General features: G+C 43.2%; 1 protein-coding gene across 1 annotated transcript in view; it reads left to right on the top strand.

The window, feature by feature from the left end:
- The first annotated feature begins 2,186 nt into the window (after positions 1 to 2,186).
- Positions 2,187 to 16,823, top strand: part of LOC309530184 (tigger transposable element-derived protein 1-like) — a 196,790-nt gene continuing 182,153 nt past the window's right edge. The window contains exon 1 of the mRNA XM_082218904.1: positions 2,187 to 2,996. Coding sequence (XP_082075030.1) covers positions 2,201 to 2,686 — 486 coding nt within the window. The 5' untranslated portion in view covers positions 2,187 to 2,200 and the 3' untranslated portion in view covers positions 2,687 to 2,996. The remainder of the gene's footprint in view (positions 2,997 to 16,823) is intronic.

The following is a 16,823-nucleotide window of genomic DNA, read 5'->3' as shown; positions in this document are numbered from 1 at the left end:
AATGGGAATCCCCAACAAGTTTGTGGGGGCTCGCCCCCCTCAATATTTTATTGTGGGGACGGAAGACCCCACGCCCCCTAGGAGTTGGCTCCTATGTCCACAGTGGAGAAGAGGCTGTCCTCATTTTGAGAGCCTTTGTGGGCCTCTGCCACATTTTTTTGTATGCTTCTGTGGTAAAGCCTGAAGTCACATGCTGAAACTAAGCAGGTCAGCGTCTGGCCAGTGCCTGGATGAGAGACAGCCTAGGAGCTATATGTATTCTGCCTTGGGTTCCACAATGGATGGGATATAAAATGTAGGTAAACAACAACAACATTTTATTTGTATCCTGCCCTCCCCGGCCAAGGCCAGGCTCAGAGCGGCTAACATCATTAAAACAACACAATATGCATAAAAACAGACATCCAGGACCAACTGTTTCAAGGACCTGTGAGTGGGTTGGGGGCCTCCTTCGGGCTTGTTTTATACAAAGGAAGGTACAGTGGTGCCCCGCAAGACGAAAAACTCGCTAGACGAAAGGGTTTTTCGTTTTTTGAGTTGCTTCGCAAGACGAATTTCCCTATGGTCTTGCAAGTTTGTTTCCTTTTTCGTAAAACCGTTAATACCCAGGGTGCATTGCTTGAAGAGGTGCAGTTGCGACTTGACTTCGAGGAGCAACTCATATCACGCGGTGTGGTAGCCTTTTTTGAGGTTTTTGAAGACTTTGGTGATTTTTGAAGCTTTTCCAAAACTTCTTTTGCAGCCATTTGGTAAGTTAAACTTTTAAAACTTTTTGGGGGGGTTTTGGATTTTGGGTTGGGGTGTTTGGAATTCAAGGACTTGGTGTTGGGGAGGGGTTTGCAAGAACCTGGAAGCTTGTGTGTGTGTTTTCTGCATTTTTATGATTTTCTGTGACCTTTGGGCCATTCTGCTTTTCTTTTTAAAAAAAACAACTGGGTTTGAATTTCTGTGTGGTGGGTGACTGGGGGAACAGTTGGGGAGGGGTTTGCAACAGTTGGGGAGGGGTTTGCAATTTCTGTGTGGTGGGAGGCTAGGGGAATAGTTGAGGTTTTTGAAGACTTTGGTGATTTTTGAAGCTTTTCCAAAACTTCTTTTGCAGCCATTCGGTAAGTTAAACTTTTAAAACTTTTTTGGGGGTTTTTGGATTTTGGGTTGGGGTGTTTGGAATTCAAGGACTTGGTTCTGGGTTTGAATTTCTGTGTGGTGGGTGGCTGGGTGCTTTTGAATTTTTTGGATGTGAAGCACTGATTTGGGGGGGGGTTGCGCAGGTAGGAGCTGTGCTGCCATGGGACCCAAGAAGACTGCTGCTGCAGAGGCCGACGAGGGGAAGAAGGAGAAGGTTACGCTGGAAATGAAGAAGGAGATCATCCGGAAGCACGACGGTGGAATGCGTGTGACAGACCTCGCCAGGGAGTATGGGAGGAATCCATCGACCATCGGGACCATCCTGAAGATGAGGGAGAAGATCCTTGTGACTGATGCAGCCAAGGGAGTCACCAGGATCATGAAGAACCGCCCAGCTGTTCTGGAGGAGGTGGAGAAGTTGCTGCTCATCTGGTTAGAAGAGAAGCAGCGTGCAGGGGACACAGTGACTGAGGCCGTCATTTGTGAGAAGGCCAACACCTTGCACGCAGACCTTGTCCGGGAACAGCCAGGAACCTCAGGCGAGCCAGAGGTCTTCAAGGCAAGCAGAGGCTGGTTTGACCGGTTCAAGACAAGATCTGGAATCCACAGCATGGTCAGGCATGGAGAGGCTGCCAGTTCTGATGTTTCTGCGGCTGAAGACTTTGCAGCGGAGTTCCTGGAGGTTGTGAAGATGGAGGGCTACGTTCCACAGCAGGTCTTCAACTGCGATGAGACCGGGCTGTTTTGGAAGAGAATGCCCAAAAGGACTTTCATCACACAGGAGGAGGCCAAGTTGCCTGGCCACAAGCCCATGAAGGACCGTCTGACCCGGCTCTTCTGTGCCAATGCAAGTGGTGACCTGAAGATCAAGCCCCTGCTGGTGTACCACTCAGAAAACCCACGGGCCTTCAAGAAACACAAGGTCGACAAGGAGCAGCTAAGTGTCATGTGGCGACCCAACAGTAAGGCTTGGATCACACGTGTGCTGTTTGTGGTCTGGGTCAATCTTGCTTTTGGCCCTGCTGTCAAACAGTACCTGCTGGACAACGACCTGCCGCTGAAGGCTTTGCTTCTGATGGACAATGCTCCTGCTCATCCTAAAGGCCTTGAGGAAGACTTGTTGGAGGAGTTCAGCTTCATCAGCACCATGTTCCTGCCGCCTAACACCACGCCACTGCTCCAGCCGATGGATCAGCAGGTCATCGCCAATTTCAAAAAACTCTATACCAAGGAGCTTTTCAGGCGATGCTTCGAGGTGACTGACTGCACCACCATCACCCTGCGGGAATTCTGGAAGGACCACTTCGACATCGTCACCTGCTTGAAGATGATCACCACGGCCTGGAACGGGATCAGCCAGAGAAATTTGAATTACGCTTGGCGCAGCCTGTGGCCGGACTGTGTGGCACCAAGTGACTCTGATGCACCAGAGTCAACAGTGGTGCAGGACATTGTTGCCTTGGGGAGGACCATGGGCCTGGAGGTCACAGAGGAGGACATCAGTGAGCTGGTGGAGGAGCACAACCACGAGCTGACCACCCAGGAGCTGGTCGAACTGTAGGCAGAGGCTGCGCAGGAGCAGGCCTCGCTGGAAGAGGAGGAAGCAACTGAGGAACGGCTATCCTCCAAAGAACTGAGGGACATTTGCCGGAAGTGGAAGGATGTGCAGGCTTTTGCACAGCGGCACCACCCTGACAAGCACATGGCACATGACCTTGCAAACACTTTTGATACGAGGGTCATGTCGCCTTTCAGGGAGGTGCTGAAAAGGCGGATGAAGCAGCAGACCATGGACAGGTTCTTCAGCAAGAAGCAAAGAGTGGAAGAGGAACCTTCTTCAAGTTGTCGCCCAGAGTCTTAGAAAATGTACTGTACACTTTGTTGATTTTTAAATGTTTTTCTGTCATGTTTAGAAACTTAACTTATTGTTCCTTCAATTTTTGAAATGCTCTTTACAGTATGTGTGACTTTAAAGAGCATTTAATAAACTCTTGTTGTACCAAATTTGGCTTTGTTTGGACTTTTTTTGACCATATAGGAACGCATTAATTGAATTTCAATGCATTCCTATGGGATTTCGTGCTTCGCAAGACGAAAAATTCACTAGACAAAAAAACTCGCGGAACGAATTAATTTCATCTTGCAAGGCACCACTGTAAGTCAAACTGCATCCTGCCCAAAGGCCTGGCAGAACAGCTCCGTCTTGCAGGCCCTGCGGAAAGATGTCAAATCCCGCAGGGCCCTGGGCTCTTGTGGGAGAGCGTTCCACCAGGCTGGGGCCACATCCAAAAAGGCCCTGGCTCTAGTCGAGGCCATTCTAATTTCCCTGGGGCCCAGGATCTTCAAGGTGTTGTTAGCAGACCGTAAGGTCCTCCGTGGGCCATACCAAAAGAGGCGGTCCCTTAGGTCCTAGGCCGTATAGGGCTTTAAATATTCTTTGTTCCCTGCCTTTCCAGGAGACATACTTCTCTACTTTCACCCATCAGCAAACTGTGAATTAACACGCCTGGAGTGTTGTTACTAGGGCTAGACTGAAATTTCTCCCTCTCAGTTTATCAAATATATTATTCCCTGCATCTGAAAACAGTAGGTGATTATCTGCTGCTTTCTTGGGCATTGGGGATTTCTCCTGAAAATTGAGGAGTTGGGGATTGCCACTTATCTTACTGGGTCATGGCAGGAAATGCAGCCAGCTTATTTTGCACCTTGCCTGGGGACTGGGCAATGAAGGGAGAAGAAGCATGGCATGGGGTGTCGAATCTTGAATACGAATCATGTTTTCTCTCTTTTGAGAAGCAGCTAAAAGCCTTTCTGGAAAGCAGCCTTCACTCCCTCTGTGTGTCTTTCTTGGCTGTTCCATTCCCCAACTTTCTGCTTATTTTTGTTCCCTTTTCTTCAGGGGGTGGGTGTATTTACAAGCGACATACTTCTTCATACTCCTGGGTAATGCAAACCTGTCTCGTTTGCTTGTAGGTGGTCCCATTTTGCCTCCAGAACAATCAGCGTTCAATCTGCCCACTTGGCTGCTAGAGGAATGATGCTGTCGGAATATTCTGACAGCACGGTACCCTGAAATTTTCATGACGACAAAAATATATTTTTAAAAATACATCAATCTTTGTCAAAGCAGAGTGCTCAGCGTGGCTTGGGAAATCAATAGAGTGATCCCTGGAGAAAAAATAAAATTCAAATCCTTGTGAAGGAAATAAGAATGACGGAAGGACTTAATTGTAAAGATCAGCAATGGGGAGGGGGGCGGGTATTATTGTAATCACTCAACACTTTTTACTTTTTTAACTTTCTGCAATTAGGATATTAGCTGTTTAAGATTAAGTAGAGTTGATTAAGGAACAGAGGGGGCACGGGGTGAAAATTTAAAATGCAGAAACTTGTGATTTACACAGCATGAAAGACGTGAGTTTTCTTTTGCAAGTAGGTACATCTAATCCATTTTCCTGTAGCAGCATAGGTTTAGTTCAATACACCAGGATGAACTGAAGGCAGTGGTTCTGTGGCAGCTGCCACTGACATTATATGTATGGCCATTAAAGCATACAGACCACAAAATTCAAGTTGTTATCATTTTTCTCTAGATCACTAGGAGGTTTTGGCTAGGCTGATTAATGAGCTGCCTGCTTCCATATGACCCTGTTCACCCTTTGAGATTCAGCCCCATGTCTCTTATCCATCTGGTAAAGGTAAAAGGTAAAGGACCCCTGGACTGTTAAGTCCAGTCAAAGACTACTATGGGGTGTGGCGTTCATCTCGTTTTCACACCGAGGGAGCCGGTATTTGTCGACAGACAGCTTTCCAGGTCATGTGGCCAGCAGGACTAAACCGCTTCTGGTGCAACAGGACACCATAATGGAAACCAGAGCGCATAGAAACGCTGTTTACCTTCCCACCGCAGCGGTACCTATTTATCTACTTGCACTGGTGTGCTTTCGAACTGCTAGGTTGGCAGGAGCTGGGACAGAGCAGCAGGAGCTCACCCCGTCACGGGGATTTGAACTGCCGATCTTCCGATTGGCAAGCCCAAGAGGCTCCGTGGTTTAAACCACAGCGCCACCTGCATCTCTAGTGGGTATGCAGGGCTGGCCTTTCTGAGTTGTGGTGTCCAGATATTGGCACTCCCCTGGGAAGCCTGCCTAGTCTCAGCCCCCTTATCAGCTGAGAGAGTGGTGAAGACTATTATGTTTGGAGAAGCCTTCATATTATTAGTTATTGCAAAGGTAGGGGACCTCCAGCCCATTACACCTTGCGCCCTGTGACCTCCCCTAAGCACTCCCCCACCAACAACCTTTAGGTTTTCAAGTGGTGGCAGGTGAGCAGGGAAGGATGAAATCTCCCCTGCTCCTGTACTGGATCACACCCTCAAAAATCCCCATCCCCATGGGACAATTGGCTACCATGTTTCCATGGTAACAAGGAGATATCTCCCTGCTCCCACTGAAAACTAATTGTCCCAAGGCAGGGAGATGAGTAGTGAGTAGAGATCGTAGCTGGAGACAGAAGGAAGGAAGGAAGGAAGGAAGGAAGGAAGGAAGGAAGGAAGGAAGGAAGGAAGGAAGGAAGGGTGTTAGTGCCCATGGGAAGACTACTAGCAGTATCTGGGTGCAAAATTCCAGCAACTGGGGTTCAGAAGCATATTGCTTTGAATATGGAAGCAGAACAGAACCATAATGGCCATGAACAGAACCATGAATTTGTCTAATTCTCTTTTAAGTCCAAGTTGGCTACCCCAGCCTCCTGTGGGTGAGAATTCAATAGTTTATACACTGTGAAGAATATTTGAGAATCTTCTAAAATTCAGCTTTGTTTGGATGTCCACAATTCTAGCATTATGACAGACGGGGGCACATTTCTCTATCCCCTGTCTCCGTGCCATGCATAATTTTTATAAACCTCTCGTTACTCGTCTTTCCTCTAAAATAAAAAGTCCCAAATGTTGTAACTCCCATACTGGAATTAGTCCACCTCCTTGATCATTTTGGTTGCCTTTTTCTGAACCTTTTCCATACTACAAAAATCCAGTTTTGTATCCCTGATTTTGATTCATTTTCAGTTGAGTTATGTGGAAGAAACTGATGTGTCATTTGTAACACAGTTTATTAAGTTAAAGGATGCACTGTTCCAGGACTTAATTTATCCCATGTTGGGACTGGGGAGAAATTCATTTCAGTCTGCATTTAAACCTACCTAGTTATGAACAATATGAGAACAAAATAGGGTCATAACTTGACAATTGTACTTCCTGAATTTTGCAGTGTATATACTGGGATGAAGTGTGAATAAATTACATATATCAGTGAAAATAATATACAAAAAATGGTTTATATTAGGTGAAATTGATTTGCAAAAATGTGTGTATTATAAGGCTACCAGACGTCCCTGTTTCCTGGGGATAGTCCCAGGATTTACCAATCAGTCTCCTGACAAAATCCTATCATTCTGACTGAAGTTGAAAAGTGTCCCCAGATTCATTGGAAAAAAAATCTGGTAACCTTAGTGTATTAGGGAGAATTGCAAACAAACATTAGGGGAAATTCACACTAAATTAATGTTGAGTTTTCATGGCAAATCAGAAACTGATTGTGGGGAACTGAATTTAAGATTAGAAAAATTAGAAATTGAGAGAAACAGAAAGAGTCACTCGTCTGTCAGTGATTCCCAGTCAGTTTTAGCCCCAACCCCTCTTTTTGGAAATCAAGCTTTTTATGCCATGGAACTATATGAAAAAAGATATTATTTGCCAATGCACCTGGTGTCTCTAAACTCCTACTGATGACACACAAAGTGGTCTGAATATTTGTACAAAGTAATCAGTACAGAGCAGAACAGCCATAAAACGTAGCATAATAAAATGTTAATTTTCTCCCTCGTTGCTTTGGGAACTTTGGCAAGAAGCTCTAATCATATGTGCATTTATCTTCTTTGTTAGAGAAGATCTGCTTGCACATTTTTTCCGTAAAGATATGCATTTTATTTTATTTAGAAAGTGAAATTAATCCCTCTCCCTTTCTACTAACTTCACCCACCTTGGAGTTGTGTGCCTTAAGGGGGTTTGTAACAGAAGCGTCAAATTTTTCTGAGGGAAAATAGCTTGTATGAATTGCTGAACCATGTACCTCGTGAGATAAAAGAACCCTCATCAATATGTTTTCAAAAGTAGAAAATAACATGAAAATAAATATGTTTGAGAGACACTGCTTGCTGAAGTATCTTCATTTCTTACCTTGCTACGTTCCCATGTGATTTTGCCCTTCTTATTACCAGTGGCATTATACTAATCCAATTATCACTCAACTGCAAACACCGGTCTTATGGCCAGAGAGAAATACTCCATGTTTGAGGCTAATTAGACCACAATTCCCAGGCAAAAAAAAAGAGAAAATCTATTTGTTCTAGGGTTAGGATGATCTGCTTTAGTGCTACTTCATAAATAAGCATCTGTCAGAAATCTAAACTACTCAGCTGTGTCCTTCTTTGTGGGAGGCCGTTTGGGGAAAAACAGAAAAAAACTGGTTTCCCCCCAATTTTCCTGGTTTTTTTCAGGCCTTCTCATCTCGACTCCTACCATGAGAACAGGACTCTCCCAAGTGTTGCTGTACTCCAGCTCCCATCAGCTGCAGCTAATGGTCAAGGATGATGGGAATTGTGGTCCAACAATAGTGGATGACCAGAGATTTCCCTCCCCTCTCTATTAGAATGGTTAGAAAGCCCCTGCCTTTTAAAAACATCCGATCCACCTATCTTCTTTGTTTATTGATTGTATACCTTGTGGCGTCTTTTACACAATCTGTGCACTGAGTAAAATCGATGTATATCCCTCTCTTTTGTTAGGTAGAGTCTTCCATCTTCCTTTAAGTTTGCAAGCCTATTGCATTCCCAAGCATTCAGATAGCAACATTTTGCACAGTATGAAGTGTCACATTTGAGCAGCTAAAGGTAGGCCGTATGCAACAGTTTAAAATACCTTGGACACCAAGGTCCACATTCTTGGCTTCAGTGGCGTGGATGATTTTTCAGCATGTTGTTGTTGTTTAGTCGTTTAGTCGTGTCCGACTCTTCATGACCCCATGGACCAGAGCACGCCAGGCACTTCTGTCTTCCACTGCCTCCTGCAGTTTGGTCAAACTCATGCTGGTAGCTTCGAGAACACTATCCAACCACCTCGTCCTCTGTCGTCCCCTTCTCCTTGTGCCCTCCATCTTTCCCAACATCAGGTTCTTTTCCAGGGAGTCTTCTCTTCTCATGAGGTGGCCAAAGTATTGGAGCCTCAGCTGCACGATCTGTCCTTCCAGAGATCTGTCCTTCCTTTTTCAGCATAAGGATCATTAAATTTTGTATCACCTCAGAGAATCAGGGAGATGGTGTGGAGTTTCCTGCTTTTGACATTCTGGCATGAATTGTGGCGTCTCCTGTGTTCTTCATGAAGATGGCTTCAGAATGGCTGGTGCCAAACAAGCATGAATAGATTCGTATTTGGTGTTAAGTTCTAAGTGACAAGGTACCTGCTCATTTGCCCTGTTTGCTGGAGAACACAAACTATTTAGCCCTTTGCCTTTCTACACATGGTAATAGGACATTTGTGGACAATCTGAATGGAGGAAGGGGAGAAATGTCATGAAATTAAAACTCCTGTCATGGCATTGAGGCTGCTTATTTTGTTTCCTCCTCTCCCTTGAGACAGAGAAAGCCTTTCTACTGGCTTATACTTGCAGCGCTGTTGCAAAGGTCTTATGATTCCCTTCCTCACTAAACAATTTCTGTATGGTATATAGAAAGAGGGGGAAAACCACCAACTAGAATGTGTCCTGTCAAAATGCTCCTTCTAGCCAAGTAAACAATTCTTTTGCCAAACTAGCCAGCAGCAAAGAGAATAAGGTTATAAACAAATGCATTTGTGATTCTGGGAATGGACAGGAAATGGAGGGAGGGAAAGGAAGAAAAAGGAAGGAACCTAAATGTAGAAATGTTCAATATTTTAGAAATGCCAAACTCATCATAACTGAGAAAGGTCTCCATACATTTAGTAATTACCAGCATTTTCTGTTAGCCTCTGGCACTTCCAATGAACCAGCTTACATTAATAGCTTTCTTCCCTGGAAAATGATCTGAATTGGTCACTAAGAGATGTTCCTCCACAGTCTCAGGAGTATTTCTCATGTTAACTCCGAGTGGGGGAATATACTGCAGCATGATTCATTCTCACACTAGGAAAGTACTGACAGAGGCCCTGAGATGTATGGAAAGAGACCATGCTGTGAACTGACTGGGCCCTGGAGGGTGGAGCTGGAAAGCTTCATTTATCTATCCATTGGATTTAGTTCCAGCCTTCTTCCCAGTCTCAAAACATGGCTGGCTACATTGATAATCTCTTCTAGATATGTCAATCCATCACATTCAATGCTGGAAATATGATTAACAATGAGTGTGTGAATTATTCATATATGTATTATTCATTCTGCTTTCCCTAGAATAGCACATTACCCCTTTGTGGTAAGTCTGTTTGAGAAAGTGTGCTGAATCAACTTCTGGGCATTTCTGGAATAGCCCCCCCCCCCAAAAAAAAAAAAAAAGTTCATTGCCTCAGGAAAAGAATAATACTCTTCCAAATAAGCAAGGGAAGAAACAGGAATAGAATTTCCCACTGGGTGAAAGAAATGTAATTTATATGGTTAATTGGCTGTATATGTGTGTGTGTTTTGGATAGCAGCCTCCCATATCCTCAAGGTTTTTTGTTAGAATGGAAACATACCGGTATGTGTTCTACAAATATAACTTGCAGAATATCCAGATAACTTCCCCCTAAAAAAAAATAAAAATCTAAATCACAATTCATACAATCCTCTCAGTACTAGTTTTCCTGACAACATACTGCTTGAGGCTTATCCACACCACATAGTCAAACAGATGACAAGAATTCCCTCTCCTCAGAGAGCTTTGGCAGTTGTCATTCTTTAATTGCATCTAGAATTATCTAACATAATTCTGAGCACTTTCACCCAATTGTTTTCCCTAGGAAACGTTTGAGGAAGCTGTGATGGTTGAATTTATACGCAACTAATATAAATTTGGGCTGTGGATTTGCTGCAGATTCCCAGGTAATTTTACCAAGGATTCCATCACCTATCCAGCTACTCTTTTTGTCTTTCAAACTTTCCTGAGGTGGGAGGCTGCAGCTTTCTAGTTCCCTGCACCCAACTGAGAAGGAAGAGCTTTGGGGGGGCCACTAGGGGGCACATTGGAAGATGGCTGACAATAACATCTCTCCGACCCACACGAGGTAATTTGGAGGCTATGATGGAGGTAATTAGCCTCCTTAACCCCCCCAGGATTGTGGGGGGGGACGGCCTTTGCCTGCTGTGCCCTATACCACCACCGAATTTGTGGGGGTGGGGGCACTAGGCACAAAGCCCTCCTGTGGAATTTCGGCACTCCTGAACGCCGTCCCTGATTCGCGCCACTAGATGCAGAACTTCAAAGGAAACAATTTGGATGAAAGGAATGCACATGTTTCAAGAAAGAAGGGGGAGTAAAGACTGCTAACAGAAGAGATCTCTGACAAAACAAGATAAGAATAAAACATGAGAAGATACGCCAAGACAAGGTACGGCAAATGACTGATGGGGGAGGGGGGAACTCTTCCTTCTTTCCCTATGTGATTAAACAAGAATCCCTTCCCCTTATGAGTCAGAAATGTCGTTTTAAGGACTTAAGCTGTGAATTTAAGGCTGTGTGGAGATAAACTTTCGAACCAAAGCATGTTTTAAGAAGAGCGTGGAATGTGTAAGAGCTTGGGAATGACGCAGTTAAAAATGCCGTCGCCATATTGGGAAGTTCTGTCGGAGGTCTTGAGTCTGGGAGGAGAAAGAGAGAAATAGAGCTGTTTATATATTGTGGGTTAAACTCCTCAGTGGGACTTAAGAGCGACAGCTTTACGAGACTATGATGGAAAGAGTGATGTTATCTATGAAGGAGACGATATATGGAAACCATCTCGATTTGAGGATTGGAAGAACGGAAAATTCACACAGGACTATTATTACTATTGGTGTTTATCGGCTTAAGGAGACTATCAGAAGAGATCATAAAGAAAAAAGAGAAAATATATGAACAAGATGTGATGTGGAAACAGCAAGATAAGATGGGATAGAACTATGAACTTTGTTTGGACCGATTTGGACTGATTGGGACATTAACGCAGCAGCAAGAAGATGATCAGAATCCTCCTTCGGATCTTGAAATATGGGTCCCCCCAACAAAATTTAAAATTCGGCTTTGTAATTCGGAATTTATGTGATATGATTTAATTTGATGTGATTGGCCAGTTAATAAAAATTATTTTAAAAAGAGAGAGAGAGAGAGAGAGAGAGAGAAGGAAGAGCTTTGAAGATGCTGTTTGTCTATCTGTCAGCTTTCAAATGCACTTGGTAGCCTTCTGGCTGAGAAGATTGATGAAGGCATGGACCCACTAGTTGTCAGCTGAAGGTGCCTCACCCTTATGCTATATAAATGCTGTGGTTTTGTTGCTGCTGTACTCACTGTCTGATCCTGTAAACACGGACAGCCTGAAGATTCAATGTGAGCAATCATGGCTAGAGCCATGTTTGCTTTCTGGCACTGAGGTGGGCCCAGGAAGCCAGTTCAACCAAATGTAATCTCGATTCTTCCATGCTGAATTCCAGTGAAAACTAATGACAATAAAATAGGCAGACTCCACCCCACTATTTGACCTCTAGTGGTAACTTGGGCATGACTGAATTTTGCTGCTCTCGACTCCTTTTCATTCCCTTGGGCCGCAAACAACATTTATGACAGAGTAAACAGTTCCTTTCCTTTTGATCAAATGCCATTGTAATCAGTTGTAATGCAAGAGGGAATCACGGATGTAAATTGTGCCAGTGGAGTGGATACTGAATAATTGGATCAGCAAAATAGGCTCCAATGACTGGATTAATCCATGGCTGTGACTCACAGTTTATTCTTCAAGTGCTGACAGATTTGCAGGCCAATCCATAATCCTTTTAAGACAGCACATTTGGATTTAAGCTTGTTGCCACCCTGATTCTGCATTCATTATTTTGAACTTAGTCCCATTGATTCCAGAGAAATGTATTTCTACATCATTGATCAAATCCAGCAGCAGAGGCAGAGCTTTGCTCATTTAAGGACTTTAGATTGTGCCAAATTTATTTAGGCGTATCGGCGAGGCTAACAGTCTGCTCCGCAGCCCAATAACCTAAAGTGTTTGCATTTTAGCCAATTCACACCATAGTCCAAATTTTTGTCCTGGTAAATATGGCTGCATAAAATTATGGCTAATGACTCTGCATAGATAATAATAGTTGGTACATCTTATTGAGATTCTGGTGATTTGGTTTTGTCTGATAGGGTGCTACTGTGAGATAGAAAATACAGTGTCCTGGGTGAGCTCTCTTAAGTATTTAAGTGAATGAGTTAGACTGCTGATCTCTGGGAATACAGAAAAGCACATGAATCGGACCTTTAATGTTAAGTGGAAACTTTTGGAAAAAACTTTGAAGGGAATATTTTAAAAATCTAGCAGCCCATATTTCCACGCTTTTTGCCTTGCTTTGCTGCATGTTTTGTAATTTCAAATCTCTGCTGGGGCTTTCTCACCAAAGATTGCTTGCTCCAGACGTGGAACTAGGCACCCAATGAATTCTCTTTTTGTCCTTTAACCAAAAGACCACCACAACCTCCTCCGCCACCACAACCCAGGAGCAGTGGGCACCCACAGCTCTTCCTTTCAACCTTTTGCCACCATTGTTTGTGGTGCTGCAATGCAACAGCACCATGCATGCAGAGCTATGCATATTGCATGCACAAGGCCTGTTTGAGTGTACCGGCTGCCTTGGTTGGCTGCAAGTACTTGAGCTTAACTAATTTATTGCTCGCTTTGAAAATATAACCTGCAATAACCCTCCTGAAACAACTGCCAGTGGGAACATTTGACCAGCCTCCGAAAATATTTGAAATAGTTCAAAGCCACATTAATAATACACGTCACCATTTCTTCTTTGCTGCATAAAGGCAGGCGCTGCTGGTGTATAACTGCTCTGGGCTGTAGAGCAATTATGAGCCATCTGATCAGCAGAATAGACAGAACCTGGCAGAGACAGGAAGCGGTCTCAAACCTGCAAGGAAAGAATCAAACGAGAATAGTATGGGAGCAGAGAAGGATCAAGAGTAAGCTTCTTAAGAATATGAAGAGACCAGGGGCAACTCAAGACTTGAAAGAGCTGAAATATGCTAAGCAAGTAAGAGGAAGGAATGGCAATCTAAAAAGCAAGCGGCAATCCTGGACAAAAGCTGGAGTGCTGAAAAATGTTGACAGCATGCCTTATGACCCAGCTGGAAAAGCTGTTCTGCTGAGGATTAGGTGCTAGAGAATTCTGACTGACAGAGGGCATCATTATTTTTTTTCATATTTTTCACCGAAGTGTCCAGTTTGACTTCAACCCCGGAGGCACACTTCATTGTCTCTTGAGACAGAAGGATGCCATCAAGTTGGCGTCTGTTTTTAACTTTGTTGTATGGTTTCTAATGTACGTGTCACATATTTTTGCTGTAAGCTGCTTTGATATTAATCTTTTTATGATATAAAAAGGTAAAGGGACCCCTGACCATTAGGTCCAGTTGTGGACGACTCTGCTTTATTGCTCATCTCGCTTTATTGGCCGAGGGAGCCGGTGTACAGCTTCTGGGTCATGTGGCCAGCATGACTAAGCCGCTTCTGGCGAACCAGAGCAGCGCATGGAAACGCCGTTTACCTTCCCGCCAGAGTGGTACCTATTTATCTACTTGCACTTTGATGTGCTTTCGAACTGCTAGATTGGCAGGAGCAGAGACCAAGCAACGGGAGCTCACCCTGTCGTGGGGATTCGAACCACCGACCTTCTGATCCTACGCTCTGTGGTTTAACCCACAGCACCACCTGCATCCCTCTGTTTATGATATAGCAGTCCATAAATATTTTTATAAATATAAATAAATAAATGACGCATTGTGCTGCAATTACCAGTGAATATTTTTGCAGGTTATCTAAGAACTCAAGAATTAAAATGTCCTGAATTTGTAAGCATGATGCATACAGATCAATCTTGCAGTGGAACAGCTTTATTTCAGCAGAGGTTTCTCTTTAAAGAAAGTCTACTCTACATATAGATTAAATTGGGCTCTGTGGGAAAATTAATAGCATTCTGAATTAATTGCAACTCAAAAGTGCAAGAATAACTCTGGTAAGCAAACAGATGAATTGAGGGAGGGCTTAATTAGAAGCATTTTACTGCTCATAGGGAAATATAAATTTCAGAACGCCAACCCGTGGGCTCACACTCATTGTATCTATTATTCATTTCCTAGCGTCTCCTGTATTCTGCTGGGATCAGAATCATGGTGGTTTCAGAGTAGAACCATCAACTGGAAGCCTGTAAACAGAATCTGGTCTGTGGGAGGCTCCTTCAGAGTGCAAAAGACATCAGATGATAGTGTCATGGTCTGGGATAAGGGTGGAGATGTCGTTGAACTCCATCTCTCACCAGCATCAGCAACCCTGAGCAATGGCCAGGGATGATGGAAGTTGTAGTCCAATAATATCTGGAGAAGGCCACAGATTCTCTACCCATGGTCTAGAAGGAATCCTGCCCACCTTTTTCCTGTCAGTTTTCTGGGGAGAGAGAAGCACATTCACTCATGTGGAGAAGTGATTTGGAAACTCCAGATATCTCAGCGATATTGGCTGTATACACACCATGCATTGAAAAGCATATTTAAAGCTCATAATTTACCCCAAAGAGTTATGAGAATTGTTGTTTACCCCTCACAGAGGTTCAGTTCCCAGGATCCTTTGCTACATTTCCCAGCGTTCTTTGGGGGAAGCCATGTGCTTTAAATGTATGGTGTGTATGAATATCTAATACTATGGGGTGCAACTGAGTAAAACAAGAGGGGGGTGGAGTACAATTTATACACATCCTAAATCCTGTGGCTTAAAAGACCGAAGACTGCTGATGAAGCCCAACAATTAGCCTTACCAATGACACCCCCGAGCTATCTTTATTTCATTCTCTTCTGTGTTGTTTCCCTTCCATGAAAAGAATTCATGATGTTCCCAGTTAATTAATTTATTATCATAAATTAATAATAAATAAGCAATAACACCCACTCTAACAGACACAGACTTTTAAATATTTGAAAAGTTCCTTAGTTATTTCCCTCAGCAAAATACCATGACATTAATTTTCATCAGTGACTGAGAGGGATAAAAACATATTTTTTTCAATGCTGCAAGACCACGCAGTAATTATATATTTACAAGATAAAATGAATAACTTCCAGGACTTTAGCAAAATTACTGTGCATGCACGTGGGTTTTGGCAATACCAGACCTTGCTCAAAGAAATAAGAGTATTGCCTCATCTGATTTTCATTATTCTCTGACTGATAACAAACTTTATAAATTCTCCTCCTTTCACCATAGGAATTGCTTCTGTTATGAAATTGTAATCCAAATGAGCACTGGATTAATGAATGATGGCTCATTGCGTTATATCATGGGCACATAGTGTCAGGATTGGCACTAACTTTTTGGCTGGAGACTGGCATGTGTATTTGCTGTTTCCAAAATGTCTTTTGCTAGTAGACGCCTGTGCCCATCTGTTAAAATGGCACCATTCCCATCCATGAGTCCATATGGCTATTGTCTTACAGTAGTGATAGGCTTATTCAATCAGCTTGTATGACAATGAAGGTACTAGTCCTATTTCTTTAAAAAGTCCTTCTTGCCTAAAAAGATGAATGCCCATATAAAGTTTCTAAAGTTTGCAAGAATAAAAATCTGGATTATTTCAAAGGTTATCTCCTCAAGGATATATAACATGGGCTAGAATTGCAGAAAGCGGATGCAAAGAAGCCATGCAACGTATCAAATGTTTATCAGAACTAGACTGAGAGTATCCAGCTCCAGGCTGCTTTAAAAATAGATTTTTGAAAAGAATAATTTTAGAAGCATAATCATATTGTTCTTACAGCTAGAGACAGAGTTCCCTTGTAAATATATACACACAGAGAGAAAGAGCGCTCACCTATAAGGAGAGTTTAATTGAGCCGTCATGAAAAGTTCTTCCAAACGCCTCCAAATAACCTGAAGAATATTCAGGGGCTTTGGCATGCTGAGTTTTGTCTGAGCAGAATTCCCCTATGAACCTGGCAATTGTAATTAAGAACTAACCATTTTTGTCTCTGAAAATTGTTTCTGTGTAATATGCATTGTATGGTAGGTTAGGCTACAATTCTCTACGCACTTACATGGTAATATATGATCTTGTGTTATACTGAGTTATTTGTTACTCTAGTAACTAAAGACCATTTCATCTCATAAATAGCACTCTTTTGCTCAGTAGCTACCACACCTTTGTTCTAGAAAGCTCTGAATACTTGTTACAGCCAACCGCCACCAAATAAATGGGGACTTAGTTGCAACCAAACCTCATAGTCTAATTCCAAGTGTGGTTACTTAAAAGTAAGTCTCATGAGCACAATGATACGTCTTCCCTAGCATGCTTATGACTGTAGGCACAGGCTTAGTCTTCAAGTAAATGTGTCTGCTTAGAATTATTTCATGTGTGCACAGAAAGCCAAACAGGAAGCACTCTCTTGTTTCTAAGAAT

Source organism: Podarcis vaucheri (genome assembly GCF_965113315.1).
Source record: "Podarcis vaucheri genome assembly, chromosome: 4".
NCBI classification, from domain to species: Eukaryota; Metazoa; Chordata; class Lepidosauria; order Squamata; family Lacertidae; genus Podarcis; species Podarcis vaucheri.
This window is presented reverse-complemented; position numbering and strand designations above follow the sequence as displayed.